This window comes from Camelus dromedarius, chromosome 21 (assembly GCF_036321535.1).
Source record: "Camelus dromedarius isolate mCamDro1 chromosome 21, mCamDro1.pat, whole genome shotgun sequence".
NCBI lineage: Eukaryota > Metazoa > Chordata > Mammalia > Artiodactyla > Camelidae > Camelus > Camelus dromedarius.
This window is the reverse complement of record NC_087456.1, coordinates 7,689,281-7,713,354: the sequence shown is the minus strand read 5'-3', so window position 1 is coordinate 7,713,354 and position 24,074 is coordinate 7,689,281. Positions and strand designations below refer to the sequence as shown.

The 24,074-nt window shown below is 41.2% G+C and overlaps 1 protein-coding gene across 6 annotated transcripts in view; it reads right to left on the bottom strand.

Moving 5' to 3' along the window:
• Nucleotides 1-24,074, bottom strand: part of SRGAP2 (SLIT-ROBO Rho GTPase activating protein 2) — a 235,092-nt gene that overhangs the window by 110,307 nt on the left and 100,711 nt on the right. For all 6 annotated transcript variants that reach the window (XM_010991346.3, XM_010991348.3, XM_010991347.3 and 3 more), the window contains exon 4: nucleotides 6,256-6,418. In XM_010991346.3, coding sequence (XP_010989648.1) covers nucleotides 6,256-6,418 — 163 coding nt within the window. The remainder of the gene's footprint in view (nucleotides 1-6,255; nucleotides 6,419-24,074) is intronic.

The following is a 24,074-nucleotide window of genomic DNA, read 5'->3' as shown; positions in this document are numbered from 1 at the left end:
TCTCTCTGTAACTTTGCTTCCTTCTATTTCTCTCACATGGCCTCCTTCTCTTTTTTCTGTAATCTCCCTCCACCTCCCTCTTATAAGGACACCAGTGATTGCATGTAGGGCCCACTTCCATAATCAAGCATAAAATCCCCATCATAAGATCCTCAAATTCATTGTATGTGTAAAGACTTACGGATAATGTAAACATCCTCAGGTTCTAGGGATTAGAACATGGACATCTTTGGGGTAGAACCATTATTCAGCCCATAACAAAAGCTATTGTGAATATTCAAGTACAAGTCTTTGTGTAGGTACATACTTTTATTTCTCTTGGATTAATACCTAGACATGGAATTGATGGGTCATATGGTAAGTGCATTTAACTTCATAAGAAATTGCTAAACTATATTTGAAAGTGGTTGGACCACTTTTCAACAGAAACATATGAGAATTCCATTCGTCTTAACAGTTGTCAATCTTTTAAAGTGTTGTCAGTCTTTTAAAGTTTAACCATTCTAGTGAGTATACAGCACATCTTCTTATAGTTTTAATTTGCATTTGCCTGATGATGAATGATATGAGCATCTTTTCACACACTCATTGGCCATTTATATGTATCTTCTTTAGTGACGTGTCTATTAAAAACTTCTGTGTATTTAAAAAAAATTGGGGTACTCAACATACTATTGAACTCTGTATTGAAAATACATTCTCCCAGTTTGCGGCTTATCTTTCATTTTCTTAACAACGTTTTTCCAAGAGTGAAAGTCCAAGAGTTGATGAAGTCCAGTTTATATTATTTTTTTCTTTGATAGCTCATGCTTTTTAGATCCTAAGAAATTTTTGTGTCTTCAAGGTCACAAAGATGTTTTTTAAAAACTTCCCAAGTTACTCTCTTGCAAAGGCAAAGTTGAGAACTACCGGACTATTGGGAATCTGACCTAGCTTTCTCAGTTTAACCTGACTTTCTGCCACAGACCCTTGGGGTAATAAAGGTAAAACAGGAGTACAGTTACCTGAAATACTATAAAAAGCAGAATACAATTCAACATCTTAGGACTGTCTGAATTGACTGGCTCCCAAGCCTAAGTGTGAGCAGCTGTTAAGGGCTAGAAACTGACTTGAAAAGCCAAGTCGGAGGTGCTGTGAGTGTGTCCCAGATAAGCGAAAGGAGGAAGAGGGAACAGGACTGTCCTCTCCCCAGTAGGAAAAAGCACACCCAAGTTTATTTCAGTTTAAACTGAGGAATTGAGAAAAATTACTTCTATTCTTGGTGGGATTCTTTAGAACTTGCCACTCACAGCTAGGAGTCAGAGTTGGTAGTACTTGGACCCCGTGTTTGAAGCCACCGCATTAAACAAATGAAGGTGGCAGCAATAATATTTGCCCAAATCTTGGTTCCAGCAGGGGTTAGACAGACTGTGCTTTCATTACATGAAAGGGGATGTCAGAAGCACCAAACGGGCTCCATTTCCCCTGGAGTCCTAGACAAAGTGAGCCTGTTTCTAAGCTGCGGACAGGAGGCTACTTTCTCTGGATGTTATATTTAGCTAAAGGAATGTCCACCATGGCTTCATGCACCATGTAAAATATGTTCTGGCAGACATAACCACAAACCAGAGGGCCAGCAGGGAGCATCCCTTAAAGGAGGTTCAGTAGCATAGAGGGGCCAATTGTGCAGATACCCTGACAACCCCAAATTAGCCGAGTCAGCTGTGAGCCAGATTTTTGGTCAATTCTCATATTTAATGAGTCTTTGTTTCCCTCTTACTAGAGATTCTGCCCGTGGGGAGAAAAACATGTTGCCCTCTGTCACTCTCGACTTCCAGCTGTTTGCCCAGACACCGGGTAGGAGAAACAACCCAGTGTTGATGTTTAACACCACCGTACCTTTGAAGGGTGGTGTGCAAGAGAAACAGTGAGGTTAATTCTGTAACTAAGTGAAATATCTGGATTCAAGGGTAAAGAATAAGAAAATCCAGGGTACTGTCTACTCTGCATACAATACCTAGAGAGGGCTAACAGAACAAGCAGGTGGAAAGCTTTGCCTTCTAGAACCTGACGACTGTATTTAAATACTAGCCTCATCTCTTTTTCACTTAAACTCTCTAAGCCTCAGTGTCTTCCTTCATAAAGTAAGGATAAGAATAGTAACTACCTTATAGAAGTAGTGTAAGGATTAAACAAGATAATGTACACCAAGTGCTTAACACTGTACCTGGCACACACACTAGGTTTAAGAAATTTTGGATTTGATTATCATAACCTTTGCTAGTGAATCATTGAGTTTTATAGATTAAAAAAAATTTTTTTTAAAGAAAATCTGTGACTCTTGCCAGTCAGATTCAAATTCATGTAAAACTTGGTAAATTTTCACAGGTGTTCATAGCTGGACCAGAACTATAAAGGCATCTTTTCTGAAGCCTGTGTGTCTGGAGAAATGCAGATTTTCCTTTTGCTACTGGGACCAAATCTACAGGTAAAATGAAAGGTATATCTGTTTCATATATTTGGATTCCAGTGTGGCGTCTCTCGGTTGCTGGCCGTGACAGATAACAGAGTCTGAAACAATGCTTTATTCTTTAAGAAACGTGGTTTTCAATTACTTAAGCTGGCCTCCTCTCCATACCCACACCCACTTTTGTCTGCCCTTATCTCAGGGACTGCTGCTTACCTATCACAGCTGGACAAGCGTCATCGACAACCAGAAGGAAGCCCTGAGTGTAGGATGTCTTTGTCATCATATGACTATAGTCTATTAGATTTCGAAGGCAGCATAGTGATCATATTGTCCAAACACTTTTCTTTAAACTTGAGGTAATTGAGGCACAGAAAGGAGAAGTAATTGTCCAGAGTTTCAGACTTACTGGCAAAGCTGAGCCCTCGAGAAAGGGTCCCATGGAAAAGGCCCCTGCTCTCAGAGCACAAAGTAAGCCCCAGGAAGCATGACGTAACTGACAGGGTGGCCAGGGACATTCCTCTTCTTATCTTCTTATCTGATTACCATAGCTTAACCAGAGGGATTCTAATTCTTCATGCGCAGCACATTCTAAACAAAAGAGACTAAATATCTGAGGAATGGAGAGAAAACGCTTCTCTGCCCATTACTAGAAAGCAGAGAGGCTCTCACCCAGCCAAACAGAATTAATCTATTCTTACGATCCGCCAAGCCAGCTTCTACCTTTGAATTCTCTGCCTACATTGGACCCCAGGTGAGAGAAAAAGGTTATTCACCCAGTGGGATAGTAAACCTTGGCTATTCAACAATCCCATGGAAATCTCTAATCGACTATAATTTAACTGATGAAAAGTTACAAAGATCAAGAGAAAGTCCTATGATGTGAAACTGTATACAACAATATGAATCAATCTCACAGACAGAGTGTTGAATGAGAGAAACCAGACACAAAAGAGTACACACTGGATGGTTCTATTTATATAAAGTATAAAACCAAGCAAAACTAATCTCTGCTGTGAAATGTCAGGACCGGTGTTATCCTTGGGGCTTGGGACCATCCCTCCCAACCCCCCAGTGACTAGAAGGGAGCATGAGGAGATTTCTAAGGTACTCAAATAATCTGTTTTCTTGATCTGGGACCTGGTTACCAGGTGTGTTCAGTTTATAAAAATGCATTTTGCTGTAATCCTATGATATATGCACTTTTCTTCAATGAAATGTAATATATAAACAGTTCTGTGAGTAATTAGAAATTCTTTCCTACACCCTCATCATAGAAATGCATGGCTTAAGGAGGTCAACCCTGGGACCACGGGTAGGAATATCATTCACGGGTGGATGGGGAAACCCGCCACGTCTTGTACACATGCCATGCACTTTGCTGAAATGTGAATGGCATTTGAGGAACCAGAAACAACTTGTGGCTTTGATAACTGGCTGCCTTTAGCATAAACATCTCTGAGATCTGGAGGGGTTCTAAGACTCCTTCTCAGCTTTGGTCTTCCCTAACTTTCTCTAATCTCCCAGCTTTAGACCTCGCAAAGTGATAAGTTATTTAGAAGGAGAAGCAGTGCATCTATCTGGACAGTTACCCATGTACTTATCAAAAGAGGACATCCAAGACATTATCTACAGAAATGAAGCACTAGTTTGGAAGTGAAGTTAAAGGGTATGTTCATGGTCGCCCATTTTTTCATCATCTAACCCATCTTCCAGAAGTTACATGATTAAATATGTCTAAGAAAATCTGTTACTACTGAAATTGATTTGGTCGTAAAATAACATGAGTCAGTTTTTAAACATCTTTGTACTATCATGTGTTAAATGGTTGCTTTATAAGTAAGGATTCACTGGCTTATGTGTATATTGAAAAAAAATTTCCAAAACTGTATAAAACTTAAACTAATACAGACTATTAAGAGAAATCAGTGAAATCTAGATAGCTGAAAGTCTCTTGTAGAAGTTTTTTTCTCTGATGAACAAAGGAAATGGGGGAGGAAACTAACAGTCAACCCCCTTTCTTCTCGAGATAGTCTAAGTGGCTGTCAAGATCATAGACAACTGGTATCTGATCACTGTTAAGGTTCCAACTAAATAGGTTAAAATTTTTAAAAAATAAAAATTGTATATATTTAAGGTGTACAATGATGATTTGATATACATATTCACAGCGAAATGACTGCTACCTTCAAGGTAATTAACATATCATCTCCTAACACAGCTACCGTTTCTGTGTGTATGAAAAGAGCCCTTGAAATCTACTCTCTTAGCATATTCCCAGTATTCAATACAGTATTATTAACTATAGTCATTAATTTTAGTCACATACACGCATCACGAAGTGCTGCAGAGTAATTCAAGTTAATGACAAGCAAGCCAGAGCAGATGCTGGAAAGCACAAGGAGATACTGAAAAGTACCGCTGCCCCAAAATGAAGTCTGGCCCCAACCACAGCACAGCCGGGCCACTAAAAATAGCCAGCAAGCTCTTCGCGGAGTTATCTTTCTCTTCTTTCTTTTCATCCTCAGATGACTGTACCGTTAAATCCTGTCTCTGAGACACAGAAAAAGCCCCTTCAGAGATGCAATTATGTAGATGGAAGATTCTAAATGAGTTCTTTTTTCATGCTGGTATAAACAGAAGAAATTGGGCTCTAATTCCAGACCTACTGAGATCTGGAAAACTTCCTCACGTTAAGAATGGAAAACTGACCGAGAGCTAGAGCTACTATCGACCACAGACCTATTTATTTAAGTCTACTCCCTCCCAGCCTCAAATTTTAACACTGGGTATTGTTAACTGGAAACCAATGAATTCCCTATATATGAAACCAATGAAATAGCCCTATATTCTCTTTTTACCTATAACCTGTGGGAAGATTATTTGCCTTCTAAAAAGTCTTCTGGGGATGTCAGAGCTTCAACGGGAGACACAGTAGGTATATTATGTACAATGGTTGGGGCTTTTGCCACCATCTGTAACCAAAACTCATGAATAAATGACTCCATTAAAAGCTCAGGTTGATAGAGCTTAGAAAAGAGCCTCTTGAGTTTCCAAGAGGCTGCTTCCACTACTGACAGGTGAGGTGAATTTAGCATTTATTTCTTAAGATTATCACAATCAATTCTGAGTTTTTCCTTGGTCAAATTTTTCAACATACACCCAAGGTATAGTGACAAACAATGAGCTTCAGAAAGCATGCAGGGACCCAAAGACGAAGCTATGTCACGGTAAGAATAACCAAGTCCATGAGTTCACCTTGGCCAAGATGAGAACTTAGAAAGAGAAATAAACCAAAAACATAAACATATGTGAATTTGCTAAACGAACTAGAAGAGGAAATCATGAAATGACACTGAGGTCCTGGAATCACAGCTTCCCAAATTACTTAAGGAAATCAAGCAAGTACAGACATTATTAATATACACAGATTATGGATTATGCTGTAAGTCTGGGGGTTGTACCTTGCAAATGGTTACTTTCCCAGGACTACTGTAAATTCAGCTCAAAAGGGAAAACAAAAAGCCAATTCAATATTCTTTCTCTGTAAGTATGTGATGGAGCATGACCAATGGAAAGCCTTCTAAGTGGGTCAATAAGATGTTCTTTCAGTTATTTACAAGATTGTGTCTGTGACCATAACTAGCTATTTACTTTTTAATTTTTAATTTATTTATTTTTTTGTAGGGGAGGTAATTAAATTTATTTATTTATTTATTTTAATGGAGGTGCTAGGGCTTGAACCCGGGACCTCGTGCATGCTAAGCACGCACTCTACCACTGAGCTCTACCCTCCGCCCACTATTTACCTTTTTAAAGAGTCTTCCTGAGTCCTCGCTGACTTGGACAAATCGAGGAATGATGTTATTCAGGTAGATGTCACTCAGGGTGGTGTGGTCCCTGCTTTCCCGCTTCACCTGGTTTAAGAGGAGATTCCAGCAGTTGACTGGAGAGAGAACATTCTGATCCTTCCTGCAAAGAAACAGCAAGAAAAAAAAAATCGGTGCTGGTGAGCAGGCAGGGCCGACATCCATGACTACAGTCCATGTCCCCACATCCCAGTGATTCGAGCCAAACCAGAAATAAAGATATCTTTCCTGAAGCTGCACCTCTAGTTTTCTCTTTTTTCTAAAAATCAGTGGAGAAAGAAAGAAGAAAATAAGAGCAATAAGAAGGAGAGGAGGAAGGAAGAGGGAAAGAGGAACAGGAGAAGCAAGATTATCTGTTGAGCTTCTACTATGTTGTAGAAACTTGGTGAAAGCTTTATACACATTATCCCATCTAAGCGCCATCATTTCGTTGCCAGAAAAGAACTACTATTAACCTCATTTTACCGATTAAAAAAAACCAACTCAGAGAGGTTGTCACTTGTCCATAGCCAGTAAGGAGTCACAGAGACAGTAAGAGGGAGTCACGGACCAGAATCACAGTTCTGTGCTGACTAGAACAATTCTAGGAGGTCTGACCAAAGTCCATAGCCCCAACCACTAAGTCACTTGGTTTGCATCTAGAGCTAGAGGCAAAAGTGAAGTCTCCAGACAAAATCTACGCTATAGACTAAATCCCCACACATTCTCTATTGAAGGACTGAATGAAGACAACAGTGGAGGCGTTTGCCATGTAAAAGTCACTAAAAATTCTTTAGTCCCACAGAAACGCATCTAAGGAGGTTTGAGTTCATTGATTGAGCCATTTTCTACTGTTGTAAGCAACCAAGAGCAAAAACCGTATCTAAACACATGTATTCCTATGACACGTTTAGCCTGAGCGGAGCAGTAAAGCATCAAACCTTGATGCTCATTTCTAAGGAAAACACTGTGATTCGAAAGAATTCCTGATTATCTTCTCAGCTCACAGCACTAATTTAAGCAACAGAAAGTTCTGCATCCACAAGCTGGATTTCTTTGAGGAGAGGAACAGAGGGCAGGGGTTATTTATCAAGGGCTTACTGTGTACTTGGCACAAAGGCTGGGCCCTATGCTCACACTGTTTAACTTGAACCCTACAAAACCTGACGAAGTGGGGGTTTATCAAGTACATTCAGCAGATGAGGAAAGCTGGACTAAGAAAGGTTAAGTATCTTGTTCAAGGTCACATAGCTAAAAAGTGGTAATGCTGGAATTCAAAAACGAGCCCCGTAATTGCAAACAAGATGCTCTTAATCACTGCAAAGTATCATAACTTCTTTGTTCCCCGCTTCCTTCCTCCCTCCCTACAGTCAGACTCTTAATGCAAAGAAAGTAAGCTGAGGGTGGCTCAGTTATGCAGTCCGTACTGCCTCCACTCCGGGCTGGAGGCTGCCAGGCACCTGTGACTTGCAGAGCATGGAATTCAACTTAGAAGGGCTCCTTCAATTCAGTCGTAAGGTAACTATTAACAACTAATCACGCCACACCTACTCTGGCTTCTGAACAGACCATTAAATCAAAGTATCTGTCTAACCAGCACCAAGAGGCTGCTTTAAACAATGAACATAAGAGTCCAAATTCAAACTGTTCTATACCTGGCCCCACCCCTTGCCGCAGGCACTACACTTCTGTGGTCAAAATCCCTAACATGCGCGTGCTGACCACTGTGTAACATCGTGTCCACTTGCCTTTCTAGGCAAATGAAAATATTTCTATGAAAATTGAAAAAAATATATATACTAGTTGAGAGAGATACATATAATTAAATCTACTTATTGCAAAATTTCTAGCATCTAAAGAAAAAAAAAGGTAAATAGGAAACAACCCAAAACTCAAAATGGTGAGAGATGTGAGCACATTCAGCAACATTTAATGTTTCCGTTGCCAGAAAACTTTCAAGCTGATCCCAAATCAGCTTCAGTTATAAAATCCTAAATAATCTAATTTAAGTTTTATTGGGTGGCAAGACATCCATGTCCTCAATAAGCATAGGTGTACCAGGTAATTCCACTGGCCTTTTAAAAGGGCAGATCTCGCGAGACCTTAACTTTACAACTGGTTTCAGTCTGTTTCTTGTGGGTGAACGTGGTAGGGGGTGGTCTCTATTGGTTCTTCCCCTACAGCACTTTACACACATGAAAATGACAGTACAGTTCAATTTTACAAATGTATAAATGTGTATCTTAAATTAACAAAGTATAACAGTAGGGGCTTTAGTGGTTATAAAAATGCTGATGTCACATAACAGTGTGGGAGACGAGGAAAGACCTATATATAACAGAACAGAGCATCAGAGGTACGAACAAAGGGTCAGCCTGCTCACCCACGCACACCACAGAGCACGAGTGAAGGCAGGAGAGGCAAAACCAATCCAACACCACGGAAAAGGATACAAAGCATAAATCCCAAAGAAACCCTTGAGTAAACAAAGATGAGTTAATAAAAAGGATGGGCAGAAGTGGGAATCTTTCAAAATGCCTTATGATTCAACACTAATAAATCTGTATTTATTAAGAACTTCTAAGGTGCCACAAGTACTTTTACCACGTGTATTTATTTCCATTCTTACAGCTTGTGGTGGGCCAGCTATTATTGGATTCAGTGAAAAGGAGCTTTTAAAGTATGTTCTGAGAAACTCTGGAATTACAGAGATTCACTTTTCAGTTTCAAACGACTATAACACACCCATTCAAATGAGCAACACCCACTTAAACACGTAAGGGACCCAGGACCCAGTTTCCCTGCAACAGACACCAACAGTGTCTCACGGGCTGCTAGGTGAGCTTCATTATATGCAAGCTTTGGAATAAAGAATGAAAGTCTGTATCCAAAAAGCTGAAAAATGTGTTATTTGTTAAAATGAATGTTGCTCTGCACAGGTTTAGTTTTTAATTCAACTTGTGTGCCTCTTTGGGTAAAGCTGTTCAGTTGAGCACAGGGTTTGACACATAGCTGCCAAGTTCAATGACATGCCACAGAAAGCTCAGGGGCCTATTTTAGGTTCATGGTAAACCATAGTTGGGTAGTGAGAATGTATACGCTCAGTATCATCTCATTTCATTGTCGGTTGCTGTAAAGCTTACTATACACGTCCATTTATCCAATTAATACTTGTGAAGAAAAATGGGAACAGCTGCTAGTTAATGTTAGTGATTCAACTTTAAAACAAAAACATCCTTCTTTTTCAAGCATCTAAATTAATTTAAAACTATCTCGAGATTATGACAACTCGTCTGTGTGGATCGAGATTTTCTTTTTTTAAAATTTAATTTATTTTATTTTTTTAATCAATTTTGGGGGGGTAATCAGGTTTGTTTGTTTGTTTATTTATTTATTTATTTATTTATTTAATAGAGGTACTGGGGATTGAACCCACGACCTTGTGCACACTAAGCACATACTCTACCACTGAGCAATACCCTCCCCTCTGAATCAAGATTTTCTTGGTATTGAGCAACCCAAGCCAGAACCTGAAATAACACGGATGCTGAAACTGAAATAAAACTCCAACTGATTCACAATCTGGGTCCACAGTATTTTGGATTCAGAAACCCAGCTTTATCATTCTCTCTTATCAGCTCTGTTCAGAAACCCAGCTTTATCATTCTCTCTTATCAGCTCTGTAATAAGCATTCTTCATAAATCTGTACATTAAAAGTAGATTTACACCAATAAAAGACTGCTTTGATCTGTTGCATATGTTGGGGTTCTATATAAGACTTTTATTTTAAAAAAGGAGTCTATGCAGAGAAAGACAAATATCATATGAAGTCACTTATATGTGGAATCTAAAAAATAATAAAGATACAAATTTTATTTACAAACCAGAAATAGACTCACGGACATAGAAAACAAACTGTGATTACCAGGAGGGAAAGGGGAAGAGGAGGGGTAAATTAGGAGTTTGGGATTAACAGATATACATTACTATATATAAAACAGATAAACAACAAGGACCTACTGTATATAGCACAGGGAACTATATTCAATTCTTGTAATGAGCTGTTATGGAAAAGAAACTGAAAAAATATGTATGTATGTATATGTATAGCTGAATCGCTTGGCTGTACACCTGAAACTAATACTTCAATAAAAACAATAAGAATTAAAAAAAAAAAAGAGCCTATGGCCGTAAAAAAATAGCATTAGACTCTGTTGCCTGTTTTCTCCTGGGGCACCCACTCTCTTTTACTATTACTATACTGCAGCTTTTCATATAATATTTTTGGCTCTTTGAGTTTGTATGCTGTCTCAGGCTGACTTCTCCTTTCAACTGAGGTGTTTTAATTAATTCATTTATTTATTTTGGGACAGTGGTGGGGAAGGAGGGGTGTAGGGCATGGGGTAGGAGGGGAACACAAATACGCCATAGAGACAATTTTCCCAGCCAACACGAACAAAGGCGAAACACACCGCAGGCTGGAAAATGAGCAAGTCAACGAGACGTGATTTCATAGGGAGCACATTAAGGTTCTGCGAGAGTGGTTTCCTGCTTCCACAGCTTTGCAGCCTTATTTTATTTGGGGGCTGCTAGAGCCAAGGGAGCTTCGTTTGGTCCAGAGATTGAAATTTGTCTTTATATCTTTTCCATCTATCATTTGTTTGTACAGTTCCTTTACTTTCCCTGCCCCCGGAGTCTTAGGTTGTGTAATACTTGGGCATTTAAAGAAAAGGCTCTCCATCCCTTAGGAATGTGCTGAACAGCTGCAAACCTCCTCAAACACTAATCCCTAAAAAGTAGACAAAATATCCAGAAGTATTTTTCTTACTTAAAAAATTTTTTTTCAGGAGGAAGATCAAGAAAACATAATAATGACTCTGGAGTCAAAGGAGGGAAAAAAAAAAAAAAAAGGAGGAGGCCGGGGAAGTTGCGAGCTGGCTGTGCATCCACAGGAGAGATTATCATTATAAATGCACTCAAAGAGCTAAACCCACACAGCTGAATCATTAACTTCAAATACATTAGCCCGTTAGCCCAGTTTTCCTCCTTCAACTTAGACTATTTATGGATGTTCAAGAAACTTAGTGACAAATCCTTAAAGGGATTTCTGTAAAATAACTAAGGTGAAGAGCAAACTCCATAAAGGTCCAAGCTGGTCTCTACATTACACTTCTTTTTGCCCATATCCCCTCTGCTCGGTTTCAGTTTTCTTACCTATAAAATGGACATATGCCCTGTCGTACATTGAGCTCCCTAAAGATCTTCAAAGCATGTTTGTAAAAGGAAGCTCTCCTGGCCTAAAGCACCATTTAATTAATAATTGCTATATTCATAGCTCTGCAAATGGGCCACCTGATGCAAGCCTGGCTTGAGCTTCTGCATTGCTTTACTGAGGTACGTTTCCTTTTGGGCCAACAGTATCTGACTTGCCTTCTTCACGGGGCTCTAGTGTGGCTCCACTGAGATGCTGGATGCAAAAGAATTACATCAACAGCAAAGCACTATACAAATGTGAAGAAATATTATTATTTTTATTTCCAAACAAAGTAGGATTCAGCTTTCATCAATTTCCAACATGCTCCTCACCCGGCCCTGGGCCAGGGCCAAGAGCACAGCCTGCTGCAAATGCACAGCCCTCGGCAAATAATGGTGGGGATCAGACAGCAGCAACAGGCAATTAACCAAGCAGCTGTAAGTCTCTGGGAAGACGTGAGGGAGATACCAACGGGAGAGAAGAATTTAATCTGTCACTGTCCTTCCCCTAAGGCGTAAGGTGGAAGGATCAGTCCTGCATCCCACACAGGGAACCGTGCTGAACTAGACAGGAAGGCAGCCAAAGGGAGCCCAGATGGCCCGAACCCTAGATGCCTCGGCAACTTCCACTGAGCCCCTGCTTTCTCAGCATTCCTATCAAAACTGCCAGTCTGTATATAAAGGCAGCAAATATCAATACATCTAAGAAGAATGTGGTTTCTCACTTTTAAAAATAGACATGTATGTGATGATAGACAAAACCCCAAATGAGTGAAATAAACATATCATTCAATAGGGATTATTGAGTGCCCAACTCTAAGGAGGATTAAAAAAAAAGTACATGCATAATAAAAGGAATCATTTAGTGATAGTGGGACAGGGAACTAATGACAAGGAGGAGGCTGGAGTTTTAAACCTAAATTCCTGCCTGGCACCTTGATTCAGATGAAATGAACTGAGGCAGCCAAAGAGATTATTTTATTCAGATGAGTGTTATTAGCCTTTCTGGCTTATTTTCTCTATTATGCATTTTGCTGATGCTGACAGAAGCATACCGGCTGGATGGAGAGGAAAAGCCGCAGCGGATTTATGGCTTGACAGCGCCATGCATAAAATCAGACCCTTGCTGACCCAGATAAGCCAGAGGATGGATAGGATTTGCTGGGGAAGGTGTTAAAAGAAGGAGGGGAGGAAAAAACCCACCAAAGTGGAAAGTGACTTGAAAAAGATTCTGCCTATAATGGTGGCTGCTGGTTGTGTGACCCAGTAGTAAGTACAGTGTCACCCTGGAGGCGTCTTTCAAAGATAGAGGAGTGGGCAGGCAGGGAGCGGGCAGGCACACTTCTCTGGGCTTATCACTGCTCCAGCTTCAGCTTTGTCAGCAATGAGATTACAGTAGGAGAGCTCACAGACAGAAAGAGAAAAGGGCCAAAGGCAAAAATGTATGTTCTATGTACAGAGAAATGAACTTCCAAATTTTCAGGGATAAGTTAGTACACAAATTGTCTTCAGTAGCCTAGACAGATGATTAGAAACGATTCCAGCAGTGGTGTACCCATCTCACTCAAAATAGTCTACACTGCCCCCTATAATCAGGTTTGGGGGAAGAGCTTATGGAAATGGAATTCTTGTGGCTCTGGATTAGTTCCAAGGAGCCCAGCCACACCCTTGGGATAATGACATATCCAAGGACTGGGAGCTTACGTATCTGCTTTGAAGTTGAGAAATGGACTAGCACGCGTCTGACATCTTAATAACCATTTATTGTAGGACCAAGGTTCCTCAGAGTTTGGTCAGAGAACTGGGAGTGGGTCCCAAATCTGAGCCATTGTAGATGCTAAATGGAAATGTGTCCATCAGTTGACATCAAGTGGGAGACTGCTTTCCCTTCAACCACCCTCACCCCCACCCCGTGTTCATGGCAGGGAGAGGAGGTTAGAGGTTCACTCTCAATTCTTTGGGTCCTGTGAGAAGAGATGTGGCTGGTGGGGGGCAGGGGAGTGTCTACCTGAGATCTGAATCTCTTCTATCTAGATTTGTTACCTAGATTTCTGACAGAAACCTCCTTCTTTGAGTCCCTGATCTATAAAGTCGTCTTATTTCATACCTTCATTCGACAAATACTGATGGAACATCTACTATGTGCCTGCACTGTTCTGGACACTAGGGACAAAGGGAACAAGATTCTTGTTTCCAGCCTGCTTCTTTCATGTTTGCAGACCTTCTCGATTCAAGACATGACTTTCCTGCTCCTAGTCTGTCCGTCAGCCACACATCTTATCCTGGTCTTAATGCTTGGGTGTACACTGGCTTGGCTGACCAATTGTAAAATCCTGATTTGGCTGGCTTAGAAGATCTGCTGATAGCTTCTGCAGACCTGGGTCCTTCCTTTCATTTACACCCTGTGTCTTGCCACTAGCACTCTCAGAACTAAAGGGAGGTATAAACACAGAGGTTACTAAACCCTCCTTGTGCACTCTGGGTACAATCTAAATACTGGAGAACAAACACTCGACACTCCATCCCAATATGAGCCATAGAACTAAGAGCTTAGAAATTTACTTATGTATTAAAATTACCCCCTGCCAGCCCCCCCCAAATAGGCTGTGATCGTATCAAACAAAGGACTGAACTAACTAATTCACTTAATTAAAATAAAATATCATAGCAAGAGCAAAAGACTAACAAAGTTATGACTGATGACCAAGGAACAAAAAAGTAATATATATTCCTCAGTTTAAACAGATTTTATAACCATCTAACGTTAACAGTTGGACCCACATATTCCATAGAATAACCTGCATACAACTCTACAATTATATCTTCAGCTTTTTCTTCTTTAGTTAATTAAGATGTCACTAGAAACCCCATAAGTAATTACAGCACATGACAAACATACAGAGAAAAAAAAAAACACGCAGATGTGTTAGCAGATTTTTTTAAATGAATGAAATCTTGGGAGATGACTGAGACAGACAGTCTGGCTCATTCCTGGTAGTTCATTCGAGAAAAATAAATACCTGTCTGTGCCAAACTGAAATGACGTCACTCAGAAATCCACACACTTATTTTCAAAGCAGTAACCACTACCTTGGGAGCGAACATCTCTCTGGCACCAGGCACAGAGAAGCTTGATGTACAGCCAAGAACTCCTCCCGCCTGGCAAATGGTCCTCAAGCATGTCGAGTACCGACAAGCAGCTTGGGAAGAAAGGGTATCCCTAAGATTCAGACCTCCCCTCCAGAATACCTGTTAACAGGACAATGTATTTCCATACATGGCTCATGATAACAATGAGAAAGGAGGAATAAATTAATATGATTTGGTCCTGTGAAACCACAGAGCTACATGGAACGAAGTGTAAATAGTCATCAGATCAGCTGCATGCATCACCATCGGTTCTCGTGTGTCATTTTGGTATCTATCTTGTCTTCCTGGAAGGAAGTCTCTTGAGGTCAGGGGATAGGTTGGGATATTCAGTGAACATCTATCACCAAGAATGGGTGGGCAGTTAATCAACATTGACTAATAACAGATGTCACAGCCACAGAAATCCTGTAAGTGTTGAGCACAGTAAGATAATTCATTTAAGGAATAGTTAATATCTTCAGCCTCCATCAATCTTGCCTAATCATGAATCTGGGTGGCTGGTGAGTGACTGAATTTGTACACCCATTGGCTTGTGTGCTCAAAATTACAGAATATTACTAACCATGCTGCTACTTTGCTGGCAAAATTTTAAAGGGTTGAGTGGAGTAAAAGATGACCTGCTCAATTTCCAGGTTAATAGGTTACTGAATTCTACAGGTCTGCAAGGAATCTGCATGAACAAGGATACCCCATCCCAGCAAGACGGTATAAAGCACCGCGAACCCTGCTTACGACCTACAGTCTAAATTCTGCCACTTGCTAGCCAGGTAACCTTGGGTAAGTCAGATGCACTTCAACACTTCTTCATCTGTTTAAAAAAAAAAAAAATGGGGACAGCAGATCTGCCCTGCCTAATTCACACAGCTGTTAGGAAGATCAAGTCCAACAAGGCGATGTCCATAATAAAAAGTCACAAACACTTAAGTGTTCCACACCTACAAATCGGTAGCGTCATCGTGTGTTATTATTGTTATAACTACTGTTATTACTTGACAGTCCATACAGTGTATTTACACCCACAAAACAAGGTAGACAAATATGTTCCCAAATTCCCAGGCCTTCATACCCAAGTTTGCAATGAACTTGCTTTATAAATTTCGTTCTTCGTCAGTACACTAAATACAATACACTTCGTTGCTACTAACTTATCATCTGGTTCTCTGGTAAGTCCCAACCTCGGTGAATCTCCTGTGGGGAAAAGACCTAGGAAGAGGCTTGAAAGGGAAGACTTTTAAAGTGCAAAGAGAAGGGCCAGAGGGTATCAAAAATAGAATCATGGTATTTCAGAGCTAGAAGGGACTTTCAAGATGATCTAGAGTCTAGACCAAACTTGTCATTTTTAAGTGAGGAAATTGAGGCTCAGGGAGCCGGGGGTCACATAGATAGTGGCAGAGCAAGGCAAGGACCCAGGTCTCCTGACTAGCACTCATTTTCTTATTTTATTGTGGTTGTTCCTCTACTTCAAGTAAAATGCCCTGAGCATCTATAAAGCACTGGTGCTGAAAGAGTTAATGGACAGTGTTCAGCTGCCTAAGCCTCAGAGCACAGAGCTATTCTAACAGGACTACCGAGCACATAACAGGAATACCAAGGGTCCATGAACCCAGAGGGAGCAAAACTGCTGGTGCCTGACAGCGCCGGCAAGCATGTTGACACGCTGCATGTGGTTACACATGAAAGGCGAGTGAATAGGAAAAGCAGTTTTGAATCCCACCCCATTCTAATTTGGGACTGGCTCTGGGCATCTACTGGAGGGCTGGGCCACACCCTAGCCACTCTAGTAAAATGACACTTCAGTGCCTGCGCTCTCTCTTCCGTGGCCTCCGTTAACTCCTTCTGTGCCTTCACAAGGGCCATAACAGATATTAGAAAAAGAGGACCATCGAAGGACAGCAAGACCCAGGAGTGGGCGTGGGTGGCTGGGGTGGCTCTCCCATGGGAAGATTCTCAGTCTGGATTCAGAGGACACCCACTGATATCTACCATCTCCAACCAAATGTGTGATCTGAAGCCTTGAGAGGCCAAGCTCCTAAGCCCGTAAGAGGGAGTACTTCCTCTAAGTGTGAGTGTTCAGGACCCCCAATCACCTTGCATCAGAGTCACCTGTAGTGCCTGTTTAAAATCTGGATTCCTGTGCCCCTCTTGCCAGAGATTCTGATTCCCTAGGAGTAGAGTGATGCTCAGGACTCTGCATCTTAAAGACCCATCCCACATAATTTTATGCACATCAAAAATGTAAGAACCAATGCCCTTAAAGCAATGTTCTTTCAAACTGTGGGATACAACACACTAGTGGGGTTAAAAAAAAAAGTCAACCTAGCAGGTCATCAGCTAGCATTTCTCAAAAAATGAAACAGAAAACAGTGGAACAGAATAACACAGAACACAGTAGAAAATATCAGAGTGCATCAATAGAGCAAAGATCCATAGGTATTATTTTGCAAAAGTGTTGTTCTCAGTTATTTATTTTAAAGTATACTTATGTCTGTGTATGTATTCTGGCTTGCAATATAAAATATTTTAGGGAGTGATTACATAGCCCAGACACTTTTGAGAATCTGAGGATTCTCTTCTAAGTGTTCACCTCCAAGAAGGGAGAGGAAGAGGGAGAGAGGGGAGGAAGGAAGAGGGAAGAAGAAAGGAGGATGTTATATAAATATACATCTTAATTTGCATGAGTGGGAGGGTCCTTGAACTTCGGAAAGCCCATCCCCCGAGGACTTCTCTTGAGGACAGTTCCTACAGCGTCTAGTACTCTGGTCAGTGTAGGCACCTGACAACTGCTGGACTGTGCCAACAACCTTCTCCTGATGCTCTGAAAATGACTGCCAGTATCTGCAAGACGCACCTGCAAGATAGGTGGCCCCACCATGTTGGTTCTCTTCCTCTTATGTGCAGGGTGACCAGAAATGCTGAAGTTGAACCAGGTTCTACAGATTACTGGGAGAAAGCTGATAGCGAATTCCAAGAATGAGGACTCTGAAAGTTGATGGTGTGGGCACAATGTCACTGTTGCCTAAGGAACACACTCCCTGTCTAGAGGACCCAGGGGCAGCCTGTGGGACTGACACCTTTTTGCACCTCTATTGATAAAGTCACTAGAGGAACATACACTTCATTCCCCAGTTAGTGACTTCTCTGACCTGTTAATGTGCCCACATTTAAAGACACAGAGACCCAGCTTCACTTTCTCTACTTGACCGAAAGGATAGAAATTCCCCAGCTTTGTCAGGGGAGAAAAGAGGGAAGGGAGGGATAAATCGAGAGTTTGAGATAAACAACAAGGTCCTACTGTACAGCACAGGGACCTATAGTCAATGGCCTGTAGTCACCTGTAATGAAAAAGAATTTATATATATGTATAACTGAATCACTATGCTGTACACCAGAAACTAATACAACATTGTAAGTCAACTGATTACACTTCAATTAAAAACAATGTTAAAAAAGAAAAAGTAATGATCCAGGCTTTCAACACAGTCTCATCCCAAAGGGTAAACCTATCCACATGTAAAGAGGATAAAAATGGGAGCTAAGGTTTTAGAAACCAGCCCTTGCCAAATGAGGCATACAAAGAAGAGAGGAAAAGGTGGCAAGGTAGAGGTGGAGAGGGGGCAGGGGGAGATGGAGGAGCGGGCAGGGAGGACCACTGAGAAGACAGAGAGTCAAACGTCAAAACTATTCTAAAATTCCCTGATGCTTTTCAGTAATCTGTTTTCATGTGGTGGATATTGGCACAGCATCTAGGATGCTTTGGGTCCATCTGTTTTTGAACTTAAGCTGTAGGCAAGATTCAGAACAGCTGGAATCAGCAGCACTGACCATGTTAAATGTGTCTGGAGGAAGGAGAGAAATAAAATGAGTGTGGAAGACGAAGAAGAGGGTTAAATAGGCAGAGGAAGGGGAATCTGGAAGCCATCCCCAGACAGAGAGGAGAAAATGTCCAGGTCAGAACTGATGCAAACGAGCTATTACAGAGGCCAAAGCAACTGAGTGGAGAAAGCCAAGGAGAAGCAGCACGATCGTCGTAATTGGGAGCGAGCAAATGGTGCTGGAAATACTGCAAGTTCAGATGCCAACGAGCAGTGCCCTGAGGCTTCACCTCTGAGGGACCAGATCAAGATGATCCAAAGGTCCTACAGCTGGCACATTACATGAGCTACTGGTAAAGAGTCTTCACAGTCATCACCTAGAACTCGGATGAAAGCTAGATTCTTGGTTCCCTAAATGCAAGGGAGGTGACCATGGAGAAGGGCAGGGAGAATCGGAGAGAAACGGTCTTAGGAGAAAGTGCCATGGGTCCCCTTCCATAAGGTGGCTTTCCCAGAGACATGGCAGGGAAATGGAAAGGGGGCAAATGTCCACAGGATGGTCCTCCCTGTATGCTTTGTCTGGCCTTTTGAACACTGTTGTTTTGGTCCTCAAGGCTAAAAACAAACAAAAACAAAAACAAAAAAAAAACCAAACAAACAAAAAAAGAACTTCAAAACAGCGTTGAAATCCAGTTAATAGGCGCCATGCCTTTTTCAGAGGTAGGGGTTAGCAATTCTGAAACTACTTTGTGCACACCCTAGGAATGAGCAATTAAATAAGTAGATTATGGATAATGGGGACCAGGTTTCTCAGTGTTCAGAGAACAGAGTTACAAACATGGAAAGGGGAGAAAACAGAATGAAACACGTAGTGTCTGATTGGAATTGAAGATACTGATGTGAACTCATAGGCTTTAATATAGATAACATGTAGATAGAGAAACAGATATAGAAGTATGTGGGTACATGTGTGTGTGCATACCTACGCTATTTACTACCTCGGCTGTTGAGGGGGCGATAAACAATGGTACTCTAGTAACAGAACACACCTAGCACCCGTGGTTTCTAAATACCATTCCTCACTGAAAGAAACCAGGGCTCCTTGCAGAAATGGCTCCAGAGCTGAAGCAAGGAAAATACAAGATGTGCCTGGAACATCTTGTTGTGCCAGAAAGTATCAGAAGTACTCAAAGAATGATGGAGACATCTCAAAAGGACAAAGGAAGCAGCCCAAAGGGACTCCACTAGCCAAATCTGGGACAATATGAGCATTAAAATAAATCAAGATGGAAACAGATGATAACTTGTTGAATAAAATCAGAATCCCGGAGTTCACACTGATATAAATAAACAAACCACCAGACAAATACAAGGAGGAGATGGGAAGCTCTTCCTTACAGTAAAATCCCAACTGATAAACGTAGAAGGAATGATGGCAACTGGAAAAATTACCATTTGGTAACCATCATAATAATAATTGATCCAAGCGAGAATCATCAATAGATGCTAAAACTGGTGAGTATAAGGTTTGAAGGATAATATATTTACAGGGTCTCAAAATATCTCTCCAAAATCTATGCACTAATTACAAACCATAACTTAGAATAACTTTTTGGTACAGAAATCTGGTGGACACCACTTTAACCAAAGTTAACATCACCAGTAATGGGATGCAAGTGCCTCCTGATAACAATACCCTGAGAAGAATATGACATCACTTCCATGGAATTTCTGCTGAAAGTACATAACCCGAATCAAGAAATGCCAGACATTAACAAAAGTATCCAATTAGGGAACATTCTACAAAATAGCTAGGCTGAAAGCTCCCCCAAAATGCCAGTGTCACAAAATACAAAGAAAGACCTGAAACCTAAAGAGACAAGACAACTGAATGAAATGCATAATCCTGGACTTTCTTTTGACAGAAAGAAAATATTCGGAAAAAATGGTAAATCTGAATGTCTGTGGATTATATAATATTATTGTGTCAATATGTATACCCTGATTTGGATAACTATACTGCCATTAGGTCAGAGAACAACCTTACTTTTAGTAATACACATTGATGTACGTAGGATTAAAGGGGCATCGTGTCTGTAACTTACACTCAAGTGTTTTGGAAAAACAAAATATGCATGTGCATGAGTTGTGTATGGAGAGAGAGAAAGGAAGAGAAGTATAAAGCAAATGTTAAGATGTTAACCTTTTGGGGCAATCTGGGTAAATGATACACAGAAATTCTCTGTACTATTTCTGCAATTTTTCTGCAATTCTAAAATGATGTCCTCCAAAATTTTTAAAGATCCCATTCTGGATGAAAATGAAATCATTTCTCTCATCTTTCCTTTGGCAGTAAATGCAGGCTACTTTGTGTCATCTATTTTCATAAACCTTCTGTCTTCCACATGACATGATGAGCCTTCTGAGGGCAGAGGCTGGGCCCTATACATCTCTGTGAGCCCAGCACCTGCCGAAACCTGCTGGTTGTTGATAACAAAGATGAAACCAACTGTCTATTACCGAATCACATATATTACAGGTGACTAAAAGGGTCGACTCAACAATCCTGGCTCTACGGGGGTAGGATATAGCTCAAGTGGTAGAGTGTATGCTTAGCATGCACGAGGTCCTGAGTTCAATCCCGGGTACCTCCTCTAAAAATAAATAAATAAATAAATAAACCTAATTACTTACCACCCCCCAAAAAACCAATTCTGGTTCCTTAATCTTGAACTTTATACCTTGTTAGAACACACACACATACATATATCACCTTAAAATATCTCACATTAAATGATAACTGGCTATTCTTCTGTGCCTATTTAATTCCTAGAACAGTTCTAGCATAAGTGCTGAATAAATGTTTGCTGAAAGAATAAATAAACCTCATATACCAGGACTGGTGTTCACCAAACCTTTCTATGCTAATTCACAAAGGGCCCAGACTTGGTAAATCATTTTTTTCCATTTGATTAAAAGGTGAGAATTTTTCTAAAGCCTTTTTAATTTAGTAGTCAAGAAAGCCTACTAAAGATATATATTATATACATATATATATATTTTTTTTTTCCATATGCCTTCCCTGAACTATATTGTTAAGTAGGTTTCCTAATTATTCATCATCTGTCTGGAAACTCAGTATGTATATCTGGGGGCTGGGAGTGGAGTGGGGATTAAAAAAAAGACAGCACTGAAATCTTTACAAGCCACATTATCTCCACTCATTTCCAGTGAATGATGTAATGAAGACCTGGCAAAACCAACACTGAGAACGCAAGAATAAGGTTAGCATCCAAGACAAAGCCCCTAACGATAGCATTTAATCCATATATTATAAGCACCTGAATGGCTTCAGGAGGTGCTAACGGAAGAGACTTGGCAGCACGCCTGCCTGAGTGTGTGCAGGCGTGTGTATGTAGGACTCGGTGGTAGGTAAGGGCACACATTTCCATTCAGGACCAGAGAAAACAGAAGCGGGCAGGTGGCTGACAAATCCAGTCCGTGTATAAAAAGGAGGAGTGGGAGGAGGGCAGGAAGTCAATAAACCTAAGAAGCCGAACCTTTCTTCATTGTGCCTGCCTTCCTGGGTTTATTTGCTCTCTATTCAGAGTCCACTCAATGCCTGTGCTTTGTCTTCCACAGGAAATGTTCGAGGCATCATTTCCACCTGTACGCTGCAGCATCAATTCTGGACAACTTCCTCCTTTTGCTAAATCCTCGAGATGCTGCCTGTAAATTCAAAGAATTTCAAGCATCAACAGAAACCCCTACCCCCACCCCCAAACTTAGTTATGAACATCTGTTGTTTACAAGGGTTCAGGCTGAGAGCTGCCAGACTTGTTCTGCAACCTCTACTTTAACACGGAGGCTGCCAGGGAGGGATGTCTGAATTTCATGCAAGGATGCCCTGTCCTAACTGCTTAAGCAGAAATCGGCAAACACAGCTCAGCATCCTCCAGTTGAAGATAATCCTAGTTTGTTTGATTCATTTTCTAATCCTGGTTCTTTAACCAGCTAGACCCAAAACATGTTAAAACAAACAAACAAACAAACAAAGCTATATACATTGATCCTCCCTGAATGAAAACCCGAGGGGCCACAATCCAATGATCGGTGAGGGTGTATAACGGGCAGGAGATAGCAGAAAGGATCTGAACTCTGAAAAACCCAAGCCCTACTTTTTTCTCATTCTCCCTAAATCCTTCATTAATACTGAGCTCTTCCCATATGACTCTGTTTCTCTTCACAGTGTGAGACTTCAGCGCAGCACAGAAATCAGATATTAAAGTCTTTACTTCAATTAACTTGGGACCAAATCTAATTGAGAACATAACTGCTATCCTTTACCTCTCCCTGGCTGAGCCGAGCACGCGTGCCTCCTGAGCCCTCCGCCTTCCCTCCCTTCCTGGTGACTGCGGGAACCCACTTTGCATGAGGTCCTATTTTTAGATACATGTGCCCATGCGCACATGTGTGCTTATTATTCTCTCCCAGCCTGTCTGATTTTCCCCCATTTCAATTATGAGAGTCCTTATGGCAGAGACGGTCTTTCCTTCTTATCTTGTAAACCCTCCCACTTAACACAGTCAGCTCCCAATAAAGATGACATGGCTTTTGCCTTTAAAAGAGAACTGGATCAAAGTCAGTTCACTTAATTGGCTATGAATTTCTGAGAATTAAAGATCCTGTGAATCTGCAGCACATTGCTTCCTGTGTCTACTACAGAATTATTATGGGGCTTACAAGAGCAGAGAAAATGATTACAAAAAGCTCCCTGTGCCCAGCCAGCGCTGTTGTTAAGGGACATGATTACCAGAGTCTGAGCTCCGGTGAGCTGGAAGCCTGAGGTGTGTCCTGCTGCCATTCCAATGGCAGAGCCTGTGAGACACAGGAAGCCCCCAGCCTCCAACATCTTCCCAACTGTGCATAAAAGCATGTTTTGCCCCGACCTGCTCTCACCATTCCCTGCCCTAAAAGGATGATCGGAAGCCATTTATGCAGAAGCTTGGGAGCTTCTGTTTGGCCTCATGAGACAAACAACCCTGCAAACCACAGTCTGCTATGGGTTTGCACTGCCCTGGCCTGCTGGTCTTGATGGTGGCCCCTGCGGGAGGCTGAACAGGACTGGCCTTCTTTTATTTACCTGGCGGTACAGTTGGGACCTGCAGACCTCAATGCTCACATTTAATGATTTGGAAATTAGTGCTCGCTATGAACTCCATGAGGACAAGGACATCAGAGGGTGACAAACATCCTCCTTTTGATGATTATGAGCTTGAATCTAAAAATAACATGCCAGGGCTAACTACCTGGTTCAAGGGAGTTCAGGACACCTTGTCAACAAGACACCTTAAAGGACAAAACATACAATTGCTGGGTTTTTATAGGACCTGGCCATACAATTATATAATGAGTCACGTAATTACATAGTTCCTGCCCAGTGCATCTGTATCATAAAAATCAGGAGGCAGGAAGAGTCTGTCATTCACCAGGGCCCATGGGGGTCACTGAAGTAAATGAAGACTGACATGATACCCAGGGCCAGGCTTAAGAATGCTTAGCTC